The 27,915-nt window shown below is 36.1% G+C and overlaps 1 protein-coding gene across 1 annotated transcript in view; it reads left to right on the forward strand.

Moving 5' to 3' along the window:
* CC2D2B (coiled-coil and C2 domain containing 2B) overlaps positions 1-27,915 on the forward strand; it is a 98,515-nt gene that overhangs the window by 21,967 nt on the left and 48,633 nt on the right. The window contains exons 11-17 of the mRNA XM_036027072.1: positions 919-1,051; positions 1,247-1,365; positions 4,011-4,188; positions 6,730-6,880; positions 8,666-8,813; positions 11,237-11,375; positions 18,870-19,073. Of these exons, the coding sequence (XP_035882965.1) occupies positions 919-1,051; positions 1,247-1,365; positions 4,011-4,188; positions 6,730-6,880; positions 8,666-8,813; positions 11,237-11,375; positions 18,870-19,073 (1,072 nt within the window). The remainder of the gene's footprint in view (positions 1-918; positions 1,052-1,246; positions 1,366-4,010; positions 4,189-6,729; positions 6,881-8,665; positions 8,814-11,236; positions 11,376-18,869; positions 19,074-27,915) is intronic.

Below are 27,915 nucleotides of genomic sequence, written 5' to 3' on the forward strand. Positions count from 1 at the left end.
ACAGGTATGAGGTGATATCTCATTGTGATTTTAATTTGCATCTCTCTGATGATTTGTGACATTCAGCATTTTTTCATATGTCTATTGGCCATCTGTACATCCTTTTTTTGGAGAAGTGTCTATTCAGGTCCTTTGCCTATTTTTTAATTGGATTGTTTGTCTTCCAGGTGTTGAGTTGTGTAAGTTCTTTAAGTATTATGGAAATTAAACCCTTATTAGATATATCATTGGTAAATGTGCTCTCCCATACAGTGGGGTCCCTTTTCATTTTGTTGATCATTTATTTAGCCATGAAAAAGCTTTTTAGTTTGATGTTGTCCCATTTGTTTCTTTTTACTTTGTTTCTCTTGCTTAAGGAGATTTATCAGCAAAAATATTGCTATGTGAGATGTCTGAAATTTTACTGTCTGTGTTTTTTTCTAGTACTTTTATGGTTTTGTGACTTTCATTTAATTATTTTATCTATTTTGAGTTTATCCTTGGGTATGGCATAAGTTGGTGGTATAGTTTCATTTTTTCCATGTACCTGTCCAATTTTCCCAAAACCATTTATTGAAGAGAATATCTTTATTCCATTGAATGCATTGCCTCCTTTGTCAAATATGAATTGACCATAAAGGTGTGAGTTTATCTCTGGGCTCTCTGTTCTGTTCCATTGATTTATATGCCTGTTCTTATGCCCATACCTGGCTGTTTTGATTATAGTGGATTTGTAGTATAGTTTCATGTTAGGTATTGAGATCTCTCCAAGTTTGTTCTTTTTTCTCAAGATTGCTGAAGCTATTTGGGGTCTTTCAGCTATTTAAAGTTTACAGTTCAATGGTTTTTAGTGCATTCGCAGAGTTGTGCAACCACAGTTACAATTCTCCAATACTTTCATTGTTACTGCTTTAAATAATTCTATTTATTATTAATTAGGATAAAAATAAATAAGTGTGGTGAACAAAACCAAGGAGAACTGTCAGAAATATCTGAGACTGAGAAGAAAACTGAAGAAAAAGCATATAAGAAAACTGAAGAAAAAGCATATAATAATGGGGAAAAACAGGAGGTATTTATATTGAAAAATAACATTCAAATCAATTAGTTACAATATTTAATTGTTAGGTAGAATAGGAAAACTTGGTATTTATAGCAGTTACCCAACAAAATAACAAATATAAGAAATAAGTTTAATTTTAAGAATAATTGTCCTAAGCAATGAACTTACATTGTAAATTATATACTTATTTTTTTGGTTTCCTAGAACCTCTTATATTTAGCTTCTGAACTTGAAGAAACAGATATTGAAATAATAAAGCCAATTACTTTGGTGCCACAACTTTCTTTTGCTGCAGAATTAACAAATGTATCCAAGTGTTCACAGTAAGCATTTTTATAGGATTATTTCTTTCTTGTATATTGTCTGTTAATTGTCCAGTTTTTAATAATAATGTTAAATTCCTTGAGTGGGTACCATATGCCCAGCACTTTGCTACTCTTTTTTATACATTTGCACATTTAACTGGTACTACAACTCTATGGTATTATCCTCATCTTAAAGATGGGGGAACTTACACTTATGGAAGGTTAAATTGCTGGGGTCATATCTCTAATCCATCAGTGAGGTGGGAGATAAACTAGTTTGCTTTGATGATTGTTTTTTGTTTTTCCTGTGGTAGTAATTTTTGTTCACATATAGATAGGTGGGATATAGAGCCACTGTAAAAAAATAAGATTATATGGGACCCCTTGCTTTCATAAAATGTATTCTGTATCAGCAGGCCCTTCTGGGCAGTGTTCTACTTTGACATAAACTTCTTTTCTTCACACTTGTGACTTCTTCCTTGAGCTATGTTTCTCTCAGTCCTGGGATGCTTCGTGCAAAAACAGGTATCACACAGACCCCCATTTCTACCATCTGTAGGCCTAAGGAACTCCTTTCCCTTAAAGAGGATATGGTAACTTAGAGCACTGAACTATGTCCATCTTTTCAACATTTCTGTTCCAGGGGACATTTCATAACAATTCACTTCTGAGTATTGTGAATGTGCATCATTTAGCACAATGTTGGAACATAGTGGGTGCCCAACAAATATTCATGTACATTAAATGAATGAATGGATAGTTGTGTTTTAAAATGAACATAAAGAGTAGAAGACACAAAGGCACAATTATCACAACTAGCTTCCTGACTAGAGAAGTGCAATAGTGAAACAGTGCTTTATTTGTTCTGCACCTGCTTCTCAAAAGGGCCTGAGATAATTTATTATGTAAGACATGCAAAAGGACCATTTAAATGAAGACAAGAGAACAGGAGCAATAAAATGGCAGTTGAAAGTAAAGAGGAGAAAGAGAAGGAGGAAGGAAGGTATTTGTGCTGGAAAACCTAAGCTAAAACTTAGTGGAAGTTACAGCAAAAGGAAATATAATGCTTTATATCTTTTCAAAGCTATTGCTGTTATGTGGCATTGCTTTCACTGTCCATTTAAAATTTCCAGTTGAAAAAGAATTGACTCTCTAGAATAATATACTGATTCCAAGGATAGAGCTGAGAGGAGTATAGGAATAAAGAATTAAAGAGTTTACAGATGAAGAAAAAAAACAGGATTACCTGAAGATAAATATAATCCTGAATTAGCAAATTTTCATCATCAGTTTATGAACTCATTATTAAAACCACTTTCAGAGGATGACATGAAGGGCAATATTTATTAAGATATTTCTGTAAAGGTAATTGGGAATATGGTTAAAAGAGGCCAACAAGGAGAATAATTAATCTTTTGTCCCTGAACCCTCTGAGAAGGTTACTGAGAAGATGGGCTTATATGCAGACAAGGAAATCCTGGGCCAATAGGACCATTAGGGTGGAGAACAGAAGGGGATTTTTATGTTTCAACCATGCCTTATCTTCCAACCATTCTCCCTTCTGAAAAACCGTGTAAGTCTTAACATCATTAGGTCAGTTTCTTTTCAGCTAAAACAATATTCAAATGAATGTTGGTTGAATGAATGAATAAATGAATGGATGGAAGACTCTCTTTAGGAATTTCATATCACTCAAGGGATCGATTTATTTCCCAACAAGTGTTTTTATAGAAGCCCCAGAGAACTAACCACTCTTGCTTATCTCTCAGATCTTTGGGTTCAGAGAAAGAATGTCCAAGAGAAAAAGGGTGTATAACCTAAAGCCTAAAGGGATTTACAGAGTCCTTTAATAAGGTACAGCAAGCCTACTGACCTAGAACCACCTCTTAGAGGTTATCAGAAACATGCAGTGCATGTGTGCACTCTTTTAAGAGTTAGAAAATATTTTTGAATTCTTCATTCAAGCTTTCTAACCCCCATTACTAAGTCCCTCAGTTTCCTCCTCTCATAAGACATGATGGATAAGTGCCGTAATATCTTTAAATTATAATTTAGTAAAAATATAATCTACTAAAGTAAATTAATAAATTTATATACTGATTTTAGTAAAATTATTGCTTTTAATAAATACATTTTAGTAAAATTTTATATTGCTTTTAGTAAAGCAATAGCTTTGAAGCTATAATTTAGTAATAGCAATAATTTAGTAAAATAGCTGAATGATTTACAGAACCTTGATTTTAGTTCTTTTTCTATTTTTGAGTAAATATTTTTCTTAAAAACCATTTACTGGGTAGGATAGTGTGGCTCAACTGGTTGGAGCATTGTCCTGTAAGTGAAGTGTTGCAGGTTTGATCCCCAGTCCAGATGCATATGGGAGGCAACCAATTGGTGTTTCTCTCTCACATCGATGTTTCTCTCTCTTCCTCTCTCTGTAAAAGCAATGAAGAAATGTCCTTGAGTGAGAATAAACAAAACAAAATAAAACAAAACAAAAACATTTTACTGGGTAGGAGAGGTTTTATCCACATATATAGGGGTTACAAAAACCATTTACCCTCTAATATGATCATATTTTCATATGCTAAGTTTCATTTTGAAATGAACATTTTTATATCCATTTTGCTTTTAAAAGGTCTTTGAAAGGTTTATTTAATTTTTAGGCATGAACAAAGGAGGAGAGCCAAAATTCAGAAGCTTAAATATTTTATTAAAATATTATACAATGATAAACAGGTTTCTTGTACTTCAGTATCTCCCCTACAGTTTGATTTTAAAGTCATGTTTCAGCAAATTTTCAATATCCAGTTAATATATTGGCCTGAAACAATTTGCCTGGAGGTATGTCATTGTCATTTACTTTGTATTTTATTTTATACCATACATAATTTTAAGTTCTTGTTAGCTATTGTTAAATGTAATAAGTTACTTCTTTTATATTGAGATAACTGATCTGTGTGGTAAACAAGATATTTACAAATAATATATTTATAATTTATTATTAGTTTTTATGCTATAAGCACAAAATTATTTGTTAATGGTTGTTCTAAATACTTTTCTTCTTTCCTGCTAAAATTCCTACTAACCCTTGATGAGTAGTATTTACTATTCATTGGCTAGTGAGACAGAAGAGGGTTAGTTAAGCTATAATGAGCAGTATGGCTATTGTAAGTATTGAAGGATGTCTCCAAATTGCCCCAGCCCTGACTCGATTTCAGTCTCTTGCTGTATTTGTTCTTAACCTTTTTTTGGATTTGGGATCTTTTTAAGAATCTAATGGAAGAACAAACACACAACAGACCCCCATCTCTGCTCAAAGACCCCACCATGAGAACCCTTGCACTACTAAAGAAAGAAGAAAGCAGGACAATGGATAACAATTAGACACTATAAAGGAATCTAGACAAGAAGCCTTGAAGGCTAATATAGGGGTTAAACTTGCATTTCAACCTGAAAGAAAAGTTCTGAAGGAATATAGATTTGTGTATGTGAGGGTGGGGCGAAGTTTGAGGAGTGGAGAGAGGACTGTAATTACAAATCTAAGTCAAAGTTATTTTTACAACGCCTAAATGATTTTGTGCTATCCTTGATCAGAGGCTGTATTCATTTTATTCATCAGTATTATCAAGTGCCTGTCATCTTAAAATGTACCTCTGTTTAAATTCTTACTTTAAAAATATACTGACTATACTTTCCTGCTCTCATACCTAAAGTAAATTGTGATATGATATAATAATCCAACCACTTGAGGTTTAAAATATACCTCCTAATATAGATAAATGCATCTTGGGAATCTTTCATTGTCCTATTACTTAGCACATAAGCCTAGCAAACTAAGAGGCAGCAAAAGAAACTAAGCTAGCTAGGGGTAAATTACACCATTAGCAACTGCAGAAATTAAAAAATAAATATATATGTCCTAGCCTAACAGATTCTGACCTATATTTCTTATTTACTTCTTAATATTCCTCTTTACTAATTCTTCACTTCGGCCAAAGTGAACTGCTTGTTTTTCCCCATACATCCTTTCAGTTTCCTACTTCTGAACTTTTGAATGTTCTAGTTCCTCCATTACAATGCCCATTTCCATTCTTGACACTCCATCTCTGCCAATCAGTGGTGTTGATGGCTGCCATCAGGGGACAGACCTGCCCCCTGGGAGACTCCACTATGTGGAATTCTCTGCCTTCACATTTACTTCTATCCAGGATCTGACTGACCTCCAGCCTTGCAGTCTCAGAAAGTGGATTGGACAGTTAGTTCCCTGAGAATACAGCTACATACCATAAACAAATTTACCAGGCTAATATGTCAAATCAGAGTGCCAACTCATCATTAGAATACATTTACCAGTTCATTGTATCTCTTTAGTTAGCCAGTAAACTGATTTACAATAAGAAATTTCTTTCATAGAGCTGAGTATTTTAAGTCCATTAGCTATAATTCCTACAAACCTTTCAGCATTAGGGATACCTTTGTCAAAGGGACCCATGTATTGGCTTAAATTAACTTTTACAGGGACAGTATTTAGATAACCAGAAAAAATATTTGTCTCTTTGACCTTCCTTTTTTCTGTGCTTTCTTAGTTAATCAACCATCCTTTTGATTGGCACATTTGTTTTTCTTATCTTTCAAGGGGCATTCCACCTCTCCCCCCCCCCCCCATTTCCTTCTTGGAGTATATATCGCTGTTTTCCCAAACAGCAGCAACATAGTACAAGTCAAATTAAGATTTTGCTATTGAAAAAAACTTTAGGTTTGTGGTTATGGCAGTGATGGAACTGTGGTAAAAGTACAGGATACAGAATCAAAAGACCTGGGTTTGGTACCCAGTGGACATCTGTGGAACTATCTACTGAACTCCTCCCTATTTCCTCCTTCTGGGACTTTTCCCCCTTCCCCCATCCCTATAGCATGTTTAATCTGTCATTGGATTCCATGAGCTAATGAATCTCCCTTTTTTCTAAGCAATTCAACCTGGGTTTCTATTACTTATAATAAAAACTAGTAATTTAGTATAGACATTTCATTTCCTCATAAACTGGGACAAATACTACCTGTTTCCTATAATCTTCACCAGGTTTAAATGAGATAACAAACTTTAAAAGTGATACACAAAAGTAAGTTATTTTCAGAGCTGTAATTATAATCCTTTTATTCAGTTTATTTTCTTTGAAGCCAGTGAAAGGCATTCTTCTCTTAGGGTTGTACAATTATCTACTTTTCTCATAATTATGGATGAAATGCTATAGAACAACACCTATTTTTATATTCCAGTATTTTTTAAAAAAGAATATAAGTGTGTTCTTGAGGATCCTTATTTTGGTTTTTAAGATTTTTTTTTACTTCCAGTGAGCTATCAATCATTTCTTTTATATTTAGGTTTATGAAATAAATAAAAGGACAAGCTTACTGGCAAAACTATATATACCTTTACCTAACAACACAGAGCTGAAAAGCAAAACTGCCTTGGAATATGTAGAGTTTAGCTCTGATGAGCTGGTCATACCTGAGTATGGAGAAGTAGGAAGCAGTAAGTTTATTAAAAATGCTTCTTCCCCCATATTTCTTCATGAATTCTATATCCTAAATGACCCTGGATCATCTATGTGAGTAAAGAATTCTATATTTGTAGTATTGGTTAAAAATGTATTAAGTTCTTTTATATGTTAAGCTAAACTTCGAAGGAGTTTGTCCTGAATCAGATCTTTGGGAAATCTGAAATTTGGAATGAGCACCTGTGCTTTTCCTAGGTCTTCCGAGATAAGAGTCCACCCCTGAGTGAATAGACTACTCTACCTCTGCCTCTCCTTAGTGAAGCCCAAAGTTGCTCCAGAATGTGTTAGTTCATGTTAGTTCACCTTTAAACTGAATAGGGAAGTAAGAAGAAAAGGAAGGGGAGAAGGAGGGAGAAAGGAAGAGAGAAAAGGAGAAAGGAAAGAAGGGTTGTTTCTGTTCACTTGTTTGTCAGTTGATTTTATTCCTCATGCAATTAAATTTGTTAGCATGTGTTTGAGAACAATGACATTGCTCTCCTTCTCCCCTAGAATTTTTCTCTTTCACCTTCCTAGGAGTATTGCAACTGGTTGTGTTCATCTGGTGAAGAGGGAGGAAGTATGAACTTGTGTCTATAAAAAGGAAAATTCTAGCAGCAGTAGGAGCAGTTTAGTTTATTTGGATGTTGTGTTGTGACCATTCAAGGCTAGACAGGTTCACGAGATTTGGGCAGACAATCTTCACGGAGCCGCTGGGAGGTCTGACATGCCTTTATTCATGGGTGGGTGATCCATGCACGCTGCAAGCTGCATGTCCCCTATGTGCCACTGCGTGTCATGTCACACTGCATGTCTCTGTCCCCTTGTGTGGCACTGAGCAGGGATCCCCTAACTCCCTTATATACTAAAATATAGACAAAGCTGGCAGAAATCCAGAATACATTGTATAACAGTATGATTCTGCGCATGCGAGCACACTCAAGGCTATGGGAACCATTTATTGGACCCAGTCTCAAGGCTATGGGAACTCTACTTATCAGGCCCATTCTCAAGGTTATGGGAAACTGCTTCCCTTAGTTGCTCAGACATCTGGGTGAGGAAGTCAGGCTGCCTTCTTTTACCTTACAGATGTTGATTTATTTTTTAAATTTATATTTATAAATGTATGAAATATTTATAATATTTATAATTACTCTAATAAGACAATAATTGTCTTTATCTATAACAGAGAAGAAAATCAGTAGAGAAAATAGCATGGAAAAGACAAAGAATGAGGAGGGTATAGTCTGCTTAAGAGTCCAAATGAAGAAAAAAAGGGTTGTAGAGACCCAGGAGAAAAGACTCGAGTGAAAAATTTAGGGAACATTAAGAACTTGGCAAGAGTTTCAAGGAGTACTGTTAAACTCTCTGGAGACTGAGAAAAAAAAATGGAATGCACATACACTTAGGAATGCAGGGGAAGGGTGCAAAGAGTACTTTGTCTGCCTCTTTTTCTACCACCAGTGGGCCTTTCTTCCTGGAAGCCACTCCCCAAAAGAATGGTTAAAAAGCTTCTAGCCATAAGAAGAGGAAAATAGAGCTGTCCATCTCTATGTAATCAGATCAATATTTTCCTCTCTTTTTGCCTTCTGTTTGAAGCAATCTGCCTTGAGGCATGTTAGATGGGCATGAGGGAGAGCTCTGTGATTAGAGCCTGGGGTCAGCACAGAGGTTCCTTTGAGTTCCTGGGTTCCACAAGTAAAAGTCAGTAGAGAAATCTACATTGTGTTCAAATTGCATGCTTTTAAAATTTTTTATTTGTTTTTAATGCCTTTTATAAACAGATGTGCCTTTTGTTCTTGAGGGAAGTGGAACTGAAGAACTTTGTCTTTTCACATCAGGAAAACTAAGCTATTCTCTATCATGGGCCTTAGATGAAAATGGTATTCCTCTGACACCTATGTCACAGTCATTAAGATCCGCTTACTGCAGGTAGTAAAACTTTATGCTTAAAAGTAATTCCAGTCCTCAGCAAAGCATCACACACAACCTGTGTCTATAAAAAGGAAAACTAGCAGCAATAGGAGCAATTTAGATGATTAGGATGTTGATTTATTTTTTATATATGTATAAATATATAAAACATTTATATATATATATATATATATTCTCCTAAAACAATAAGCATCTTTATATGTAATAGGCTATATCTCTTCAATACTTAGGATTATAGCCACATGGAGGATGAGAGAGGCAGTTCCATAGTTCTTAACTTCTAAGAGAAGGCCAAGACTCCCAAGGATTTTATTTCTGGTGTCTTTATATCTCCCAGTAATTCTGGATTATGAAATAATCCAGGCACATTTATGCATTATCAATTGCTGGAAAGAAATCCTAGAAAGTTTATGCTATGTCCCAAGACTTTCTTGAAGAATTGGAATTAATTTCTAGATCATACCCACAAATAAGATTACTAGAAATAAGTACAGTAAAACTATATAAAAATAATGATAAGGCTGGCTTATATACTACGCTGTTATCAGTCTAAATGTTGGTATTTTGTAGATAGTTTGTCTTTACTCCCTGGTAACTTTAAGGGTTTTTTTGCTTTATTCATAGAAAGTCAGGGTTTGAGGGAGGGAGGAATGAGGAGTTACTGTTGAGTGTTTGGAATGATGAAAAATTCTAGAAGTAGGTAGTGATGGTAATTGTACAGCACTGTGAGTATACTTAAAGCCACTCAATTCTGTTCATTGGCATTGGGTTGTGGAGGAAGGAGTACAGATGAGATGGGGATTTTTGCCATAGCCCACAGATGAACACCTATAGAGGTAGCTGAAGGAATCATTACAGCAAGAGCAGGAGATGTTCTGAGGTTTTTGTTACTTTTCCTGAGGCAGAAATCATGGGATAATGTTGGAATCCAATTACAGCTTTCTTTAAAGGCTATGATGGGGTAAGTTTCACTCCCTGACCTATTCATTAACATTTATGCTTTGCCTCAGGCTTTGTTTTCTAAGGGACCTGGGCTAAGACTGTTCCCGTGAGAAGGAAACTCTTTTACTTGATGGTGTCAAGGGTATCAGGCCCTAGAGATCCCTTATGACAAAGACATGAAAACAGTTCAAAATATGAGGGCAGAAATGGGAATTAAAGAAAGGAAGAATACTGAAACTTCACCTATCTATAATTTTGCTCACATCCTACCATACCAGGCATTGGCTTTATTAGCAATAGTTTCCAAAGATTCATCATAGAAACATGCATAGACATTGATGAAAAGGTGACTGTAAAATGTGTGTCCATGTTTGGGTTAAGAGATTATTGAGTCCAAGTCAGAACTGTATTTCAGACATCCATCTGATAGACTAGAATTTTTCTTAACTGCTTGATAGGAAGGGTCTTAGAAATCTTGGAGTCCAAAATCCCTCTAACTATACATGATGAAACAGACTGTCTATGAAGGCAGAGATTAAATGACTGAAATAATCGATGGCTCTAAAGAAACTGTGACTAGTTAGGGTTAAATTCCTTCTGCAGTTAGCCCATAGCTGAAGTCACCAAGGATGCATTATAAGTCTACTCTATTTTTTATAGTTCTCTGACTTCCAAAGGTGGCCTCGTACCATCAGAGATACTCTTTTGGCACATACTTCCCAATTAATTGTTACTCTACATTATGTTGCAACTGTAAAGATATAGCCTAAAGATTCTTCCTATATTGTGAATTTTATTAATTTTGCTTAAGCAAACATCTTGGTTAAATTTCAATACTAGCATCCTGTGGAAAGAAAATATTTAATAAGTTACCATGCTTATAGAATATATCCAATAAGCACTATGCATTCAGCATCTACCATAAGAATGTTTTAGCTACTACACAGAGAGTGAAGATGCCACAGATGAATATTTACAGACTTTACCCTCAAGAAGTTTACTTTCTTTTAAGGGAGAGGGTGAACCTTTATCGAAATGCTGTGATAGCCCTGACTGGTGTGGCTCAGTTGGTTGGGTGTCATTCAGCAAAGCAAAAAGTCACTGATTCAATTCCTGTCAGGGCACATGCCTGGGCTGCAGGTTTGGTTCTCAGGTGGGGCTCCTATGAGAAGTAAACAATCAGTGTTTCTCTCTCGTATCTATATTTCCCTTCTCTCCTTCTTCCTCCCTTCCTCTCTCAATAAATAAATAAATAAATAAATAAATAAATAAATAAAAATCTTTTTTAAAATGCTGTGATACAAGTTAGAATATTCTGAGAACCAGAAGAGATAATGCATGTAAGCCTTCTATTTTAACCTTAAATGTAGGGAACGGATAACTTTGTCTTTAAATACCTAAAATGGGTAGGTTTCCCCTGTATAACAAATGTATAACCTGCATATTGGAAATTCACAACATGTTTTTCTTCATGTTAGTGTGTTAAAGAATGTAGATGCAAGAGGGGTTCCTGGAATTCCATGGCTCATTAATACACAGAAGCTTTTTGAATGGGCAAATGAAGTAAAAATTGACCCAAATAATCCAGAATATTCTGATTTAATGGAATTTATCATGGTAAGTTATGGCACATATCAATTCTGGAAATATATTCTGTTTCTTAGGCTCTGCCTCATTTATACCGCTATAGTTTGCTGCACAGTTTTCTAGGTGCTAGGAGTCATATAAATTTAAATCTGAGGCCTAATGACTGGCACTTTGCCACTACTTAGCCCACAGCATATCCTAGTGGCTGACCTTCAGGCTAGTATCTGTTGTACATCTACTCAGTGCCAGGCGTATTATTAGGTGCTAGGGATATAAAGGAGACTTATAGGCACATTTCTTCCCTCAAAGACTCCATTCTCTATTCATGTCTCCCACTCTTCCTTGTAGCCAACTGAACTGCTCATAGAAATAGGATACATGTGCCCCAAATATGCTTTCTTTACATCTTTATCCATGTCATTCCCTCTTCCTAGAAGGCCACCCACAGAGGCTATCTTACTCACCCTGCAAATCTGATAAACATTTCTCTGGTAATATAAATTAAATATATGCTTGTCTTTCCTTACCCTCCTGTTAACTTTTTTCTCTTTTTATAAACATTTATGGTTCCAATTTCATTATGCCTTAGGTTGCAGTTATTCATTAATGTGTTTTATCCCTTTTTGTGGAACTACAGTTAATAGATTTTTATCTCCTTTATGACAACTAGCATTTTTCCTTGCATGTACCATGTACTCCTATTTGCATTCATTGAATAAAGCAGTGCTTAAATAGATTGTTGCAGTTAAGTTTTCCTACATCAGAGCCTCCCAACTGATGTGCTGAATTGGTTACATGTGTAGAGATATATTGTCTCTTAACTCATAGAATAACCAGATACAGACAGACTCATTTTTCAACTCAGTGTGCAATACAACTATTTTTTTCTTTTTTTTTTAAGATTTTATTTATTTATTTCTAGAGAGGGAAGGGAGGGAGAAAGAGAGAGAGAGAAACATCAATGTGTGGTTGCTGGGGGTCATGGCCTGCAACCCAGGCATGTACCCTGGCTGGGAATCGAACCTGGGACACTTTGGTTCCCAGCCCGCGCTCAATCCACTGAGCTATGCCAGCCAGGGCACAATACAACTATTTTTAATGTATGATTTTTTAAAAGTTTGCTTGTTTTTATATTTTTATTTATTTATTTTTATTTATGTATTTATTTATTTTTTATTTTAATCATTGTTCATATACAGTTTTCTCCTTTTTACTCCCAATCCCGTCCCCCCTCCCACCCTCCCCACTTCCCTCTATATTTTTATTTTTAAATTACAGTTGATGTATAACATTATATTAGTTTCAGGTGTACAACCCTGTGATTAGACATTTATATAACTTACGAAGTGATCACCTCAATAAATTTAGTACTCATCTGACACTATATGTAGTTATTACAATATTATTTTAATTATATTTTATTGATTATGCTATTCCAATTTTTCCCCTATTCCCCCACTGTCTGGTACCCTCATTCCTTCCAGCAATCCCCCCTTAGTTCATATCCATGGGTCATGCATATAAGCTCTTTGGCTTCACATTTCCTATACTGTTCTTAATTTCCCCCTGTCAATTTTGTACCTACTATTTATGCTTCTTAATCCCTGCACCTTTTCCCCCATTTCCCCGCTTCTCCCTCCCAAATGATAAGACTCCAGGTGATCTCCATATCTATGATTCTGTTCCTGTTCTGGTTGTTTGCTTGGTTTGTTTTCTTGATAGTTCTGAATTTGTTGCCATTTTAATGTTCATAGTTTTTATTTTCTTTGTTTTCTTTAAAGAAGTCCCTTTAACATTTCACATAATAATGGCTAGGTGATGAGGAACTCCTTTAGCTTTACCTTGTCTGGGAAGCACTTTATCTGCCCTTCAATTCTAGATGATAGCTTTGCTGGATAGAGTAATCTAGGTCCTTGCTTTTCATCAGTTTGAATACTTCTTGCCAGTCTCTTCTAGCCTGCAAAGTTTCTTTTGAGAAATCAGCTGACAGTCTTATGGGAACTGCTTTGTAGGTAACTCTGCTTTTCTCTTGCTGCTTTTAAGATTCTCTCTTTATCTTTAATCTTTGGTATTTTAATTATGATGTGTTTTGGTGTGGTCTTCTTTGGGTCAAACTTGTTTGGGACTCTCTGTATTTCCTGGACTTGTATGTCTATTTCCTTCACCAAATTAGGGGAGGTTTCTTTCATTATTTTTTCAAATAAGTTTTCAATTTCTTGTTCTTTCCCTTCTCCTTCTTGCATCCCTATGATTCGAATATTGGTGCATTTGGGGATGTCCCAAAGGCTTCTTATTGTATCCTCATTTTTTTTAATTCTTTTTTTTTCTTGCTGTTCTAATTGAATGCTTCTTTCTTCCTTATGTTCTAAATCATTGATTTGAATCTTGGCTTCATCCTCTCCACTGTTGGCTCCCTATAGATTTTTCTTTATTTCACTTAATGTAACCTTCATTTCTGCCTGGATCTTTTTTATTTTGTTGCTGTGGTCAATGAGTTCTTTGAGTATCCTGATAACCAGTGTTTTGAACTCTGTATCTGAAAGGTTGGTTATCTCCATTTCATTTCATTCTCTTTTTTTGGAATTTTGTTTTGTTTTGTTTCTTTTCAATTGGGCCATGTTTCTTTGTCTCCTCAATTTGGCAGCTTCCCTGTGTATTAAGTAGAGCTGCTTTGACTTCTTGTCTCACTAGCGTGCCCTATTGTAGAAGAGTAGACCCATCTGGATGAAGGTGGCTTCTTTACATCCTTGGCTTTTGCACTTCTATAGAGCTTGATTTTCTGATGGTTCTGAGTGATATTTGTTTTGTAGTCTAGTTGTAATTTTTTCTGTAGTTGTGTAAGGAGGTGAAGCATGTTTATCTATACCTCCATCTTCTCAATAGACATTTAGATTGCTTCCATTTTTTCATTATAAAAGTAGTTGCTTCAATGAATATTATTGTATGTATCTGTGGAGCATATGTGTGAAGATTTTAGGTCAGAAGTCTCCAAAGTAGAACATATATACTCCAGGGAATATATCATTTTGGTCTGCTCCTTTTAAGCATTGTTCTCCTGTTTTTGTCCTCCTTCCTCCATCCTCTCTGATCCTCTGGTTTCTCTTCCAAGTCACAATATGATTAACTATATTCCCTATGCTGTACTTTATATCCCATGACTACTCTGTAACTGCCAATTTGTACTTCTCATCCCTTTTTAAAGTATATTTTATTGATTATGCTATTACAGTTTTCCCAAATTTCCCCCCTTTATTCCCCTTCTGTCCTGCATCCCCCAACCCTCCAGCATTCCAGCCCCCTGCTTAGTTCATATCCATGGGTTGTACATATAAGTTCTTTGAATTCTCTGTTTCCTATACTATTTTTTACCTCTTCATGTCTATTTAATGCCTATCAATTATGCTTCTTATTCCCTGTACCTTTCCCCCGCATTCCCCCCTCCCCCTCCCCACTGAAAACTCTCTATGTGATGTCCATTTCTCTGATTCTGTACCTGTTCTAGTTGTTTGCTTAGTCTTTGTTTGGTTGCTTTTCTTTTTTTTTTTTTAGGTACATTTGTCAATAGTTGTGAGTTTGTTGTCATTTTACTGTTCATAGTTTTTGATCTTCTTCAATTTCTTAGATAAGTCTCTTTAACATTTTGTATAATAAGGTTTGGTGATGATGAACTCTTTTAACTTGACCTTATCTGGGAAGCACTCTATCTGCCCTTCCATTCTAAATGAAAGCTTTGCTGGATAAAGGATTCTTGGAGGTAGGTCCTTGCCTTTCATGACTTCAAATACTCCTTTCCAGCCCCTTCTTGCCTGTAAGGTCTCTTTTGAGAAATCAGCTGATAGTCTTATGGGAACTCCTTTGTAGGTAACTCTCTCCTTTCTTCTTGCTACTTTTAAGATTCTCTCTTTATCTTTAATCCTGCGTAACTTAGTGATGATGAACCTTGGTGTGTTCTTCTTTGAGTCCAACTTTTTTGGGACTCTCTGGGCTTCCTGGAAGTCTATTTCCTTCACCAGATTGGGGAAGTTTTCCTTCATTATTTGTTCAAATAAGTTTTCGATTTCTTGCTCTTGTTCTTCTCCTTCTGGCACCCCTATAATTTGGATATTGAAATGTTTAAAGTTGTCCTAGAGGTTCCTAAGCGTCTCATTTTTTTGAATTCATATTTCTTCATTCTGTTCCAGTTGGATATTTCTTTCTTCCTTTTTTTTTCCAAATCATTGATTTGAGTCTGGTTTCCTTCCTGTCAGTGTTGGTTCCCTGAATATTTTGCTTCATTTCACTTTGGGTAGCCTTCATTTGTTCTTTCATTTTGCAACCAAGCTCAATCAGTTTTGTGAGCATTTTGATTACCAGGGCTTTGAACTTTCCATCAGATAGGTTGTTTATCTCCTCATTGCTTAGCTCTCTTTCTGGAGTTTTGTTCTGTTCTTTCATTTGGGCCTTATTTCTTTGCCTCTGAACATCTGTTAAGTCATAAGAGAGCAGGGCCTAGGGTATTCTCCAGGTCAGGGCAACCCTTCTTGCTGTGCTTCAGTGCAGTCTGTGGGGGAGGGGCCAGACAGGGGGCCAGAGTGGGAACCATGCAGCTCGCCTCCTTGGTTCTAGTCCCACTTTCCAACCAACCCTCTTGTGAGACTGGGAGTTTCTCCCACCTTGGCAACCCCCAACCCCCACCCTGTAGTCCACAGTCAGCTCTGAGTCTCAGTTTCCAGTTCAGCCAGCTCCACCTGCATGGTGTGCCACTTCACTCCAGATTCTCTCTCTGGCAACCCATCTTACAGGTCTAGTTGGCCTGGTTGACTGTTTCTTTAATTCCTTGGTTGTCAGAGTTCCATGCAGTTTGATTTTCTGGCACTTCCGGTTGTTTATTGATTTTAGATTGGTTGTTATCCTCCTTTTGGTTGTGCAAGGGAGTGAAGGGTTTCTACCTATGGTTCCATCTTGGCCAGAACTCTGTACTTCTTAACCCTTTGTAATTTTCTTCCATCCCTAACCTCCCTCTTATCTGGCAACCACCAAAATGTTCTCTGTATCTATGAGTCTGTTTATGTTCTGCTTGATCATTTATTGTGTTTTTTTAGAATCCACATATAAGTGAAATCATCTGGCATGTGTCTTTCTGACTTATTTCACTCATCACAATACCCTCTAGGTCTATCCATGTTGTTGCAGATGGCAAGGTTTCTTTCTATTTTATGGCTGAATCATCTTCCATTGTATATATGCATCATTTCTTTATCCATTTGTTTACTGATGGACACTTAGGTTCTTTTCATTTCTTGGCTATTGTAAGTAGTGCTGTGGTAAACATATGGATGTATGTGTCTTTTTGATATAGAGTGTTTAGTTTCTTTGGATAAATACCCCAAAGTGGAATTGCTTGGTCTTCTTTGTCTGTTGGTATAGCCTTTGTTTTAAAATCTATTTTGTCTGGCATAAGTATTACTTCCAAAGATTTTTTATTTGTTTTTTCCCATTTTTATGAAATATCTTTTTTCATTCCTTTACTTTCAGTCTGTGTGTGTCTTTTGATCTGAAGTGAGTCTCTTGTAGGCAGAATATGTAAAGGCCTTGTTTTGTTATATATTCAGCCACTGTATGTCTGTTGATTGGAGTGTTTAATCTATTTGCATTTAAAGTAATTGTTGATAGGTATGTATTCATTGCTATTCATATTTTTGTTTTTCAATACAAATGCTTTCATTTTCTATATAAGTCATGACAAGGGAAAGGTTCAGAAGCTGTGTACATTGGAGTTTTGTATTATCATTTTCTGATTCTATATCTTCACAAATTTAATAGTTCCATTTCCTACTTATCTGCAAACTCTTAGATCTGACAACATTGTTTGCTTTTTAAAAATTTTTAAAAATTGAATTTGTTGTGGTAACATTGGTTTCAGGTGTACAGTTTTATAATACATCATCTGCATATTGCATTATGTGTTCATCACCCAAAGTCTAGTCTCCTTCTGTCACCATGTATTTGACCCCTTTATCCATCCCTTCATCCTCTATTCATCTCCCTTCCCTTATGATAACCACCATACTGTTGTTTGTGTTTATGATTATTTTCTTTTTCATTGATTGCTTTCTGTTTTATATTTCACACATGAGTAAAATCATATGGTTCTTGACATTTTCCAACTGACTTATTTCACTTAGCATGATAATCTCAAGATCCAAACATGTTGCAAATGACAATATTTCATCATTTTTAATGGCTGAGTAGTATTCATTGTATATATGTACCACTTCTTTAGCCAGTCATCCATCAAAAAACACTTAGGTTGTTTCCATGGCTTGGCTAATGTGTATGATGCTGGCATGAACATAGGGGTACATATGTCTTCATGAATAAGTGTTTCCAAATTTTGTGGGTAGATATGTAGAAGAGGAGGGATTGGTGGATCATATGGTATCTGTATTCTTACTTTTTTGTAGAACCTCCATACTGTTTCCCTTAGAAGCTGCACCAATTTACATTCCCACTAGCAATGCACAAGGGTTTCCTTTTCTCCACACCCTCTCTAACACTTGTTATTTCTTGTCTTATTGATAATAGCCATTCTATCAGGTGTAAAGTAGTATCTTGTTGTGGTTTCTATTTGCATTTCCCTTACAGCTAGTGAAGTTGAGCATCTTTTCATAGATCTGTTGGCCATGTGTATATCTTCTTGGGAAAAGTGTCTATTCAGCTCCTCTGCCCATTTTTTAATGCTACTTGTTTGCTTGTTGTTGTCATTATTGAGTTATATGAATTCTTTATATATTTTGGATATTAGCCTCTTACTAGAGGTATTATTTGCAAATATCTTTTCCCATTCAGTTGGTTACATTTTTGTTTTATTGATGGTTTCTTTTGCTCTGTAGAAGCTTTTGTTTGATGTAGTCCCATTTATTTTTTTGCTTGTACTTACCTTGCCTTTGAGGTGAAATTCACAAAAACCCCTCTGAGACAAAGGTTCGTAATTTTATTACCTATGTTTTCTTCTATGTATTTTATTGTTTCAGGTCCTAGATTCAAGCCTTTAATCCACTTTGAGTTAATCTTTGTGTATGGTGTCATAGAGCAGTCTAGTTTCATTCTTTTGCATGTGGCTTTCTAATTTTCCCAACAATTTTTTAAAGAGTCTTTCCTTTCTCCATTGTTTAATTTTTTAATTTAAGTGTAGTTGGCATAAAATATTATATTAGTTTCAGGTGTACAATATTGTTACTCAATATTTTCATACCTTAAAATAGGTTTTTTAAAAAAATATTTTATTTATTTATTTTTAGAGAGGGAAGGGAGGGAGAAAGAGAGAGAGAGAGAAACATCAATGTGCGGTTGCTGGGGGCCATGGCCTGCAACCCAGCTATGTACCCTGACTGGGAATCAAACCTGCGACACTTTGGTTCGCAGCCCACGCTCAATCCACTGAGCTACGCCAGCCAGGGCTGTTAAAATAGGTTTTGAAATTATTTTTGAATTTTAAAAAATTAATATATTAAGTCAAGACTTTATATTATTTATGTTTTACAGTACATGAAACATAAAGGGAAGGACATTCCAAAGTATTTTCGTCTTGAACAGTTGCAAGATGAATTTAACTTTGTTTCTGAAGAGGAAATGAAAAAGAGTAAACGTTTCCAGCTATTGCAACTTAGAAATTCAGGCCAATTAGATGTTTTCCCTCTGCAGCAAATACCCCTATATGACAGAGAGATTCCAGACTCAGTCTTCCAGGTACTCGGTTTCTATTTGAGTGTGACTTATGTTAATATTTTGCTGCTTAAAATCTGTCTTAACTTCTTTTTTTAACTGATAATCAGTAGACAGACCTCCCCCCTTTCCTAAGCCATTGAAAATGTACAGGTCTCCCAATTCCAGAAAGTCCTTAGCATGCCTTTACAACTTAGTTGTTGTCCAAACAACCTAATCCATAGCCTAAATTCTAAATTTATGTAAACACTGTATTGTTGCTATTGTAAAATATATTACTAATTTAAAAGAAGCTTTTGGAGATAAGGGAGAGAAACACTACCACATTAAATTTACATGTTGATTATAAAGCACACCTCAATTTCAGAAACTTCAAAATGTGGTGAAAAAAATTAGTCTTATGCTATGTGGGGGTGGTGTGCTGGAGCCTGCCATCACCAGCTGTGAGAGCCTAATGTGTGACTCTCTTCCCAACCCTCCTACAATGACTCCATGATCGTTGCTTTAAATTTGTTGCTGAGGAAATTTTTACACCATATATCAACAAGTACTACAAACTGGGGATTCCTCTCCTACTTCCAGAGATCTGGTTGTTGAACATTTACTGCTATATCACTAATCTTAAAATAGTGGATTGTAAGAGCTAATTCCTGCAGAAATAACCAATTGTAGTAATTACAATGCTTGAGCTTGCTAAGAGACGGTTCAAGAAAAAAGGAATTAGTGTTTCTCCCCTGGAGACAATGCCTCTGCATTGAATTCCACTGTAGGGTGATCTCAGCCAACTTAGATAAGGATATCAGATTCTGATGTAAGATATTATACTTTATACATCTAATGAGTCAGAAAAAGTGAATGCCTTATGCTAAAATAGGTTATAATAAGTTATTAGTTTAACTTTGGAGAAATATCAATTCATAAGAAAAAAATGATAAACTGATATTTGCTTTCATTTTATTCTAGACTGAAGGGAAATTGCAATAAGTCGCTTAATATTTAAAATAGTAAAGGTTATTTCAAAATACAATGTATGTGCTTGTTATTTCTATTGCCACATAGTCATCCTTTAGCTTTTACTTGTGTACCCTAATTCAGAGGAGATATAAACAAAACTATACAGGACCCATTATATTTAAAGCTTGATTTGTAGTAGGAGGATATTCATGATCTGAACCAAATGGATTGTATGAGAAAGTTTTGATGTGGCTCACAGGTGACAGGGGGAAGCAAATTAATGGCATTTCAATGACAAGACACCAGGAATATATTTTAAAAACATGTGAAAGAACTTAATAAATTATAAAACATTTAAACAATGTAAAATCTGGATACATGTTCACTGATAAGAAGACTCAACATTGTAAGATGCCAGTTCTCCCCAAATTAATCTATAAATGTAGTAAGGCAATTCCAAACTCATGAAATAAAACAGGGGGCCTCAAACAGACTTATTATACATATGTAGAAAATAAGTATTTGACATAGATGTCATTATAAATCAGTTGGAAAAAAGAGGACTATTCTTGAAGTGATTCTTGCATAATTGGTTATCCATGTAGAAAGAAGGAAAATTAGATACAGTCCTCACAAAAGCAATAAATATCGTGCATAATAAAAATTATATATGGAAAGCAAAGCTTTAAATAGATATTTTAATCTGGGGTAGAAAAGTGTTTTTTTAATGAAATAAAGTGTATAAATTATAGAGTGACCTCGGAGGAATGATGACATTAGAGATCCCCTTGGTCTCTTCCCTTGAACTTCTAACAGTTTGAAGAGCTATAGTTCAAAAAAGGATTCCACACAGTCATCCTTTGGCTTTTAAGGATGCTACATCACTAGTCTTAAAATAGTGGATTGAAAGAGCTAATTCCACTATAATTTGAACAGCTATAATTCAAAAAAGGATTCCCTGCTCAACACATAAACACATCTGAGAGATCCACACATTAAAACATCTAAAGATGGGCATGCAGGAGTGAACCAGGGAGGAGAGAAGGAAGAAGAGCCCAAAGGAGGCACAGACACAGCCCTGCATCCCAGAGCTCACTGTGCAGCTCAGCCTGGATAGAGGAGGAATCAGGTTGTGGATAGCACTCCTATCAGACAGGAGGAGCAAAAAGACTCAGTGAGCATTCCTGCAGGAGTGGGCAGTGTGAGCTGCGACTGAGCCCAGTGACCTGGGCAGGGACAAAGCACAGAGGTTTGGCCACAGTTATCTAGCAATTGGCCTTCCAGAAACAAAGCCATGGAGACTGTCCACCTCTCATAACCCTCCTAGAAATTCCCTCCCCAAACCCTTTGTGTCAGGTTACAGAGCACATTATCTGCAACCCTGAGAACTTATGCTATAGAAACACTTTTTTTCCTGAGCAAATGGCACACTCTGTGACTAATCCCATGGTCAGTGGAGGCAAGGGGAAATTCCATAGAGATTCTCTTGTCACCAGTTCTAGGAGGGCAAAACAACAAGGGAGGCAGTCAGGTTCTCCTGGCAAAGGAAGGTGGAAATCAGATGCATTCAAAAGAAAAAAGACTACTGCATGTATCAAACTTTCTTTTTCATAAACCTAATGGTACAATACACACACAGAAACATGTAACTTTAAGAAAAGAGGAAACAGAGGAAAAGGTATGGAATACTACCAAACAAAAACAACAGATGGGAACAAATACAAAGGAAAACAACAGATGGAGGCACAGAGCTACCAGAAAACAAAAGATAAAATGGCTATAGGAAATCTTCATACATCAATAATTACCTTAAATGCAAATGGAATGAACTGACCATTAAAAAGGCATAGAGTAGTATTGAATCAAAAAAACAAAATCCGACCGTATGGTGTCCTCAGTAGACACATCTAGCTGCAAGAAAAAGATAGACTCAAAGTGAAAGGATGGAAAATGATTCTCCAAGCAAATAGTATTCACAGATAATAGATGCAGCCATGCTTATCCAACAAAATAGATTTCAAGATAACAAAGGTAACAAGAATAAGATAGACATTTTTTAAAGGAGACACTGCATCAAGAAGACATAACATTTCTCAATATATATGCACCCAGTCAGGGAGCACTGAAATATATAAAGCAAGTACTAATAAAACTAAAGGGAGAAACTGACAAAAATAGTTGGTGACCTAAATATTCTATTGAGAGCTCTAGACAGATCATCCAAACAGGAAATCAATAAAACATATTGGCCTTAAATGACATATTAGAGCAAGTGGACATAATTGACATTTACAGAGCCTTACATCCCAGAATATCAGATTATACATTCTTTTCCATTGCACATGGAACACTCAAGAGTAGACAATACGTTGGATCACAAAACTAGCCTCAACAGTTTAAGAAGATTGAAATTATACCAAGCATATTCTCTGACTTCAGTGCCTTGAAATTAGAAATCAACTGCGAAAAGGAAGTAACCGCCACCCAAACAGTGGAGATTAAACAACACACTACTAACAAATGACTGGGTCAAAAAAGAAATAAAAGGTGAGATCAAAAGATATATAGAGACAAATGAGAAAGACAATATGACATACCAAAACTTCTGATATGCAGTGGAAGCAGTAATAAGAGGGAAATTTATACCATTACAGGCCTATCTCAAGAAACAAGAAAAATTTCATCTAAACAACATAACATTACATATTAAAGAACTAGAAAAAGAACAAAAACAGCCCAAAGTCAGCAGAAGAAAGGAAAGAATAAAAAAGCAGAATTAAATGAAATCGAGAACAAAAAGACTATACAAAAATTAATACAACAAATAGCTGGTTCTTTGAAAAGATTAATAAAATTGACAAACCCCTGGCTAGACTCACAACAGAAAAAGAAAAAACTAAGACTCATATAAACAAACAAACAAAAAGAAATGAAAGAGGAGAAATTACCACAGACCACAGAAATACAAAGGATCTCGACTTCCGGCAAGATGGAGGAATAGGTGGTCGCACCGTACCTCCTCGTACAACCAAGATTAGAAAACCAATAATTTACAACAATAATTTACTATCAGAATAACACCCAGATCCGGCAGAGGATTTATCTGAATGGAAGTCGGGCAGCCAAGAAGTTGAAGTAGACGCGTTCATCCGGACTGGTAGGAGAAGACGAGCCGGCAGGCGCGGGGCTGGCTCGGGTCGGCGGCGCGGAGGTCGGGGGAAGGTTTGGTGTGAAATCGGCGCAAAAGCCATCGGGCGTGTAAGAAGTCATTGGTGATCCCTGAGTACGTAAGCTGCGGCTGGCAGACCCAGAGGGGCAGCGATTGTGGACCAGGGCAGAACTCGTGGCCTGGAAGCCCAGACAAGGGTCTGAGTCCAGGGGAACAGAACTACCGCCATTGTTTTCTCCCGTCCCGCTCGCGCTCCCGCCCCGCCCCCACTTATAACGTCACAATCTAGCGACCGGGGTGCCCAGCCTGGTGAGCACCTAAGGCTCCGCCCCCCACCGTAACAAGAACAACCAGACCGGGGGAAAAAAAAAAAAAGAGGACAGGGGGAAAAAAAAACCATGTTTTCAACAGAGCAAATCAGTCCCCCAGGACTCATCCTTTTGAGCAACCAAGAATTAGCCAATCTATCAGATGCGCAGTTCAAAACACTGGTGATCAGAAAGCTCACGGAACTGGTGGATTTTGGACGAAATTTAGATAAAAGAATGCAGAATACCATAAAACAGATGCAGGAAGACATGCAGAGGAGAGCCAATAGTGAAAGGAAGGAATATGAGTCTCAAAACAATACAGTGGACCAGAAGGAAGATAGAATCAACCAAGCAGGAAAGCATGATGAAATAAGAATTCAAAAAATCGAAGAAAAGCTTAAGAACATCCAGGACACCTTTAAATGTTCCAACATCCGAATTATAGGGGTACCAGAAGGGGAGGAGCAACAAGTGGAAAAGTTATTTGAACAAATAATAAAGGAGAACTTCCCCAATCTGGCAAAGGGGACAGTCTTCCAAGAAATCCAAGAAGCTCAGAGAGCCCCAAAGAAGTTGGACCCAAGAAGAAACACACCAAGGCACATCATAATTACATTAGCCAAGGTAAAAACAAAGGAGAGAATCCTAGAAGCAGCAAGAGGTAAGGGGACAGTCACCTACAAAGGAGTTCCCATCAGACTGTCAGCTGATTTCTCCAAAGAGACCTTACAGGCAAGAAGGGGCTGGAAAGAAATATTCCAAGTCATGAAAGACAAGGACCTACATCCCAGATTGCTGTATCCAGCAAAGCTCTCATTTAGAATGGAAGGGCAGATAAAGTGCTTCTCAGATAAGGTCAAGTTAAAGGAGTTCATCATCACCAAGCCCTTATTTTATGAAATGCTAAAGGGACTTATCTAAGAAAAGAAGATAAAGAAAAGACATGTATAGTAAAAGGACAGCAAACTCACAAATATCAACAACCACACCTAAAGCAAAACCAAAAGAAACTAAGTAAACAATTAGAACAGGAACAGAACCACAGAAATGGAGGGCACATGGAGGGTTAGCAGCAGGAGGGTGGGAGGAGGAGAGAGGGGGAAAAGGTATAGAAAATAAGTAACATAGAATGTAGGTTGAAAATAGATAGGGGGAGGGCAAGAATAGTACGGGAAATGTAGAAACTAAAGAACTCATAAATATGACACATGGACATGAACTAAAGGGGGAAATGTGGGTGGGAGGGGGTACAGGGTGGAGGGGAGAGAAGGGGGGATATGGGACAGCTGTAATAGCATAATCAATAAAATATATTAAAAAAAAAAAGAAATACAAAGGATCATACTAGAATACCATGAAAGACTATATGCCACCAAATTCAATAGCCTAGAAGAACTGGACAAGTTCTTAGGAATGTGTAACTTTCCTGGACTGAATTATGAAGAACTGAAAAATCTAAATAGATCAACAGTGAGGAAATTGAAACAACCATCAAAAGCCTCTCAAAAAATAAAAGTCTAGAACCAGATGGATTTATTAGTGAATTCTACCAAACATTCAAGCAAGATTTGATACCTATCCTTCTTAAGCTCTTCCAAGAAAATTGAAGAAGAGGCAATAGTTACTAATATATTTTATGAGGTCAACATAACTCTGATACCAAAACCTCGAAAGGATAAGATGCATACAAAAAAACCTGAAGATCAATATCACTGGTGAATACAGATGCAAAAATTCTAAACATAATACAAGTTGAATACAACAATACATTAAAAATTAATACATCACTATTAAGTGGGGTTCATTCCAGAGGACAAGGATGATTCAACATATGCAAATAGATCAATGTGAGACACCACATTAACAGAATTAAGGATAAAAATCATATGATATATTAATAAATGCAGAAAAAGCATTTGACAGGACACAACCTATCCATAAATGGATAAGATCCATTTGTGATTAAAATACTCATTAAAATAGGTATAAAAAGAAAGTACCTCAACATAATAAAGGCCATATATGACAGACTCTCAGCTAATATCATACTCAATGGTGAAAATTGAAAGCTTTTCCTCTAAAATCAGGAACAAGAAAAGGATATCCACTGTCACTGCTCTTATTCAACATAGTACTGGAAGTCCTATCCAGAGCAATCAGACAAGAGAAAGAAATAAAAAGTATCCAAGATAAGAATGAAGAAGTAAACATGTCACTCTTTGGAGATGACATGATTCTTTATATAGAAAACCCAAGAATTCTACCAAAAAATATATTAGAAACAATAAACAAATACAGTAAAGTTGCAGGATACAAAAATTAATGTACAAAAATCCACTGCATTTCTATATACTAACAATAAAATTTCAGAAAAAGAAATGAAAAGAATTCCTTTTGGAATTGCAACAAAAAGAACAAAAACCTAGGAATAAACTTAACAAAGGATGTGAAGGACCTATATAATGAAAACTACAAAGCTATTAAAAGATATTGAAAAACACACATGAAATAGAAAGATACTCTGTGTTTATGGATTGAAAGAATCAACACAGTTAAAATTCTCATATTACCCAAAGCAATATGCAGATTTAGTGCAATCCCCATTAAAATCCCAATGGTATTTTTTTTTAAAGAAATAGAATGAAAAATCATCAGATTTGTATGGAATCACAAAAGACCCCAAGTAACCAAAGCAATCCTCAGGAAAAACACATGTATATGGGAAAACAATTTGACAAAGAAGCCAAAAACATACAATGGAGAAAAGGAAGTCTCTTCAACAAGTGGTGCTGGGAAAATGGGAAAGCCACATGCAAAAGAATGAAACTAGACTACAGTGTGTCCCCGTGTGCAAAAATTAATTAATTCAAAATGGATCAAAGACCTAAATACATGATCTGAAACAATAAATTACACAGAAGAAAACATAGGTACTAAACTTATCAACCTTGATCTTAGAGATTTTATGAATTGACCCTAAAGGCAAGGGAAGTGAAGGCAAAAATAAATGGATTAGATTATATCAAACTCAAAAGCTTCTGCATAGCAAAAGAAACTGCCAACAAACAAAAAGGCAACCAACTGAATGGGAGAATATATTTGCAAACAACAGCTCTTACAAGGGGTTAATATCCCAAAATACATAAGGAACTCACAAAAGGCAACACCAAAAACAAACAAACAATAGAATTTAAAAATGGGCAGAGTCCCTGAACAGACATCTCTTTCAAGAAGCCATAAAGATGTCTACTAGATATATGAAAAGATGCTCAACTTCACTAGTAATTAGGGAAATGTATATCAAAGCTACAATGAAACACAATACAATATACAGATGATATATGAAATGTATAGAATTACAGATGAGAGAATTGTATACCTGAAATCCATATAATTTTATTAACCAATGTCACCCAAGGAAATTCAATTTAAAAGCTACAATGAGATACCACCTCACACCTGTTAGAATGGCTATTCTCAACAAGAGAAGTAATAACAAGTGTTAACAAGGGTTGTGGAGAAAAAGGAGCCCTCATTCACTGCTGGTGGGAATGTAAACTGGTACAGCCACTATGGAAAACAGTATGGAGGTTCTTCAAAAAAATTAAAAATATAGTTATCATATGACTCATCAATCATTCTCGGTTTCTACCTGAAAAGTTTGAAAAAATTTATTTTCAGAGATATAAGGTCTGTTCAGAAATTATCCAGCCATGTACTATGAAAAAATATAGAGACTTTTTTTTTAAAGAAGGTACAAGAAACATTGTACATAGATCAATGGCGCCTCAATCCCCTTCAAAGTAGTCACCTTGGGAACTCACACATTTCTCCCAATCGCTGTCAGCTGCCTGTCTTATTTTCCTGAATCTCATCAAAGGTCCGAAATCTCTTCCCTTGCAAAGGGGATTTTAGTTTTGAGAAAAGCCAGAAGTCACAGGGCACCAAATCTGGGCTGTAGCAGGGCTGAGTCACCTGGGTGATTTGATGTTTTGCCAAAAATCTCTGCATGAGACATGATGCATGAGCGAACATGTTGTCATGATGAAGCTGCCAATTACCAGTTGCCCATAGCTGTGGCCTTCTGAATCACCTGAATAGTTTCCATGGAGGAATGTTCAAGCTTAATGTAAAATGTGATGCAGATTCGTTGCTCTACTCACTCATGTTGAATATGACAGCCACACAGTACACATGTTCACAGTGTTTGTTGCCACCACTGACTAGTACAGTGAGGTCATCATTGTTCATGCATGTGCATCCCAGCCCATTCTCCTTGGCTGCCAGGTTACATCGATGTCACACAAACCATTCTCATATTAATAATGGCTGGACTTTTTCCAGACAGACCTCATATGTGCACTCCTATGTTCTTTGCAGCATTGTTCTCAGTGGTCAAGACATAAAAACAACTGAAATGTCCTTCAATAGA

The sequence above is a fragment of the Phyllostomus discolor genome, chromosome 5, assembly GCF_004126475.2.
Source record: "Phyllostomus discolor isolate MPI-MPIP mPhyDis1 chromosome 5, mPhyDis1.pri.v3, whole genome shotgun sequence".
Lineage (NCBI taxonomy): Eukaryota > Metazoa > Chordata > Mammalia > Chiroptera > Phyllostomidae > Phyllostomus > Phyllostomus discolor.